The sequence below is a fragment of the Ursus arctos genome, unplaced genomic scaffold, assembly GCF_023065955.2.
Source record: "Ursus arctos isolate Adak ecotype North America unplaced genomic scaffold, UrsArc2.0 scaffold_14, whole genome shotgun sequence".
In the NCBI taxonomy this organism is placed as follows: domain Eukaryota; kingdom Metazoa; phylum Chordata; class Mammalia; order Carnivora; family Ursidae; genus Ursus; species Ursus arctos.
In genome coordinates, this window is record NW_026622808.1 from 22,180,528 (window position 1) to 22,183,474 (window position 2,947).

At 44.0% G+C, this 2,947-nt stretch overlaps 1 protein-coding gene across 1 annotated transcript; it reads left to right on the forward strand.

Annotated features, from left to right (window-relative positions):
* The first annotated feature begins 1,769 nt into the window (after window positions 1-1,769).
* Window positions 1,770-2,723, forward strand: LOC125283748 (olfactory receptor-like protein OLF4). The gene has a single exon (XM_048226619.1). The coding sequence runs from the start codon at window positions 1,770-1,772 to the stop codon at window positions 2,721-2,723; it is 954 nt and encodes a 317-aa protein (XP_048082576.1).
* The last annotated feature ends 224 nt before the right edge of the window (window positions 2,724-2,947 follow it).

Below are 2,947 nucleotides of genomic sequence, written 5' to 3' on the forward strand. Positions count from 1 at the left end.
GGCAAATAAACAGCGATTGGTCAAATAAATGTGGACTGGCCACCAGGAATGCAAGCCTTCTGCTCCTTGATATTAAAACAGCCCACCTGCTGTTCTACTTTGTATATTTCCTGTTGTGAAGTGTTGGTTTACACCTTTTGCTCATTTTTCTTTCAGAACAGTCCATCTATCATGTGTTTCACACCATGAAAATATCACTACCTCTGTCTTTTTCCTCCTTTAATGTTTTGGCTGGCATCAAGGGGATCCAAAGGGAGCAGGAATATCACCAGAACCAAAGAGACTCTTTCTTCCTCCTGGTTGGTCTCTCGAGGGCCTCCTGCACTATTAGATCTGTTTTCCTTCTCATGTCCATGTCCTTCCTCTCTTTTCTCTCTGTTTTTACTGATCAGATCACCCATGTTTCTTTAGATTGATATTAGGCAGAAAATGTACATATCAGTAGTTATCCCCAAGTTTATTTGTCCATAGGAATTTCTGGGTACCACTTCTGAATTCTTTTTAAAAAAGATTTTATTAGTTTATTTGACACAGACAGACAGAGACAGAGAACAAGCAGGGGGAGCAGCAGAGGCAGGCTCCTGGCTGAGCAGGGAGCCCAAGGCGGAGTTTGACCCCAGGACCCTGGGATCATGACCTGAGTCAAAGGCAAACACTTAACCAACTGAGCCACTTAGGTGCCCTCCACTTCTCCATTCTTTAGGAGAAAGATAATGAGATCTGGCAAGCTTGCTGTGTATCCACTGCTGGCCTAACTAGTTTGGCTGGGGGTGAAAAAGTCACAGCAGTCAGTAGCCCAGGAGGTCATGGTGTGTGTGTGTGTGTGTGTGTGTGTGTGTGTGTGTGTGTGTTGTGAACTGAAGGCAGTCCTCAAAGCAGGAGTACCAGGGCTCACATATTCTAAGGTGACCCTTATTGACAGAGGCCAGAACTCAATCAACAGAAGTTCCTAATGGGGTGTCTATTTCGACTCATGGGACATCTTTATAACAAAATTAAGAAAGTTCTGCAGAATTAATAAAATGAAGGAATCCCTGTATCTTGAAGTTTCAGCTGGTGCTGGGTGAATGCTTCATTCCTCAACACACTGTCACCATCTCTCATCATTCTCCTTCTTGCTTCTTCCCCTCACCACCCTGGCTTTCTTTTGAGCCTTGGTTTTCTGAATCAAGCAGCTTCGTCAGGGACTTGGCACTGGCCATTGCCCCTGTTGGGCACACACTACCTGAGATAACCTCAATCTCTCTTCCTATCTCCCTCGAGGTCTTATTCACATGTCACCTTCTTTGCAGGTCTTGTATGGACATCCAGTATAAAAACTGACACCCCATCAACTCCTTTATACCTGCTTTCCTTGTCTTCACAGCTCCTGTCACAATCTGACATGTTATTTGATTATTAGTATTTGCTTATATTTTCTCTCCATCATAGGATTATAAGGATGTTGTTTATCAGCGCCCTATATTCATTGCCCAAACAGTGCCTAGAACATGGTCGATACTAAGTGTGTATTCCTCACCAGAATGAAAAATATTCTCAGTAAAAAGAGAGTCTGCATTATACGTGGGAACAGTCTAAGGTTGAAATGGAATTTCTGATGAGAAATGGTGCTAAGAGTGCCCTAATGGGGACAAGACCACACACAAATATTAAAACTAATTTCCTGGCTCTAAAATATAAGTGGGAGAACTTATGCTAGGTTACAAAAACACTTGTTTGTGTGAAATTAGTCATTTGTTTTTCTATTTCCTGGTAGTTACCTCTAACCCATGGAGCCAGGGAACCTTACAGGAGTTTCAGAGTTTCTTCTTCTGGGATTTTCAGAGGGACCAGAACTGCAGCCCCTCATATTAGGGCTTTTCCTCTCCATGTACCTGATCACTGTGTTTGGAAACCTGCTCATCGTCCTGGCCGTCAGCTCTGACTCCCACCTCCACACCCCCATGTACTTCTTCCTGGCCAACCTGTCCTTTGTAGATATCTGTTTCACCTCCACCACCGTCCCCAAGATGCTGCTGAACATCCAGACTCAAAGCAAACAGATCACTTATGAAGGCTGCCTCTGCCAGATATACTTTTTTATACTCTTTGCAGGATTAGATGTCTTACTCCTGACTGTGATGGCTTTTGACCGCTTTGTGGCCATCTGTCATCCCCTGCACTACATGGTCATCATGAACCCCTGGCTCTGTGGACTCCTGGTTCTGGTGTCCTGGATCATTAGCATCCTGCATTCCTTGTTAGAAAGCTTAATGGCGTTGCAGCTGTCCTTCTGTACAGAGGTGGAGATCCCCCACTTTTTCTGTGAACTCAATCAGATGATCCAACTCGCCTGCTCTGATACTTTTCTTAATAATATGGTGATGTATTTTGCAGCTGTGTTGCTGGCTGGTGGTCCCTTCACTGGGATCCTTTACTCTTACTCTAAGATAGCTTCCTCCATACTTGGGATCTCAACAACTCAGGGCAAGTATAAAGCATTTTCCACCTGTGCATCTCACCTCTCAGTTGTCTCCTTATTTTATTGTACGAGCCTAGGAGTGTACCTTAGCTCTGCTGCTACCCAGAGCTCCCATGCAAGTGCCGTGGCCTCGGTGATGTACACGGTGGTCACCCCCATGCTGAACCCCTTCATCTACAGCCTGAGGAACAAAGACATTAAGGAGGCTCTGATGAGATTCTCTGGGATGGCAGCTCTGAAAGGGTCAATTGTCCAGGGTTGAAGAAGTGACCACAATTGCAGGACCCAAGGCTGACCCAAATGTTGAGATTCTTTGATTTAATTATGGAAGTAGAGTATGCCTCTTCTAATTTTTCCCCTGAAATTTCTAATTTTTTATTTCTACCTCTTGTACAACATATGTAACTCAATTTAGTAAGCTTTGTGATACCTCTGATACCCAAGAGATTTTCCTTTTGTCATTTGCCTACTCTTTCAATGTTATTC

Coding starts and splice junctions, on each gene's coding strand:
- LOC125283748 (XM_048226619.1), top strand. CDS start 1,770: ATGGAGCCAGGGAACCTTACAGGAGTTTCAGAGTTTCTTCTTCTGGGA.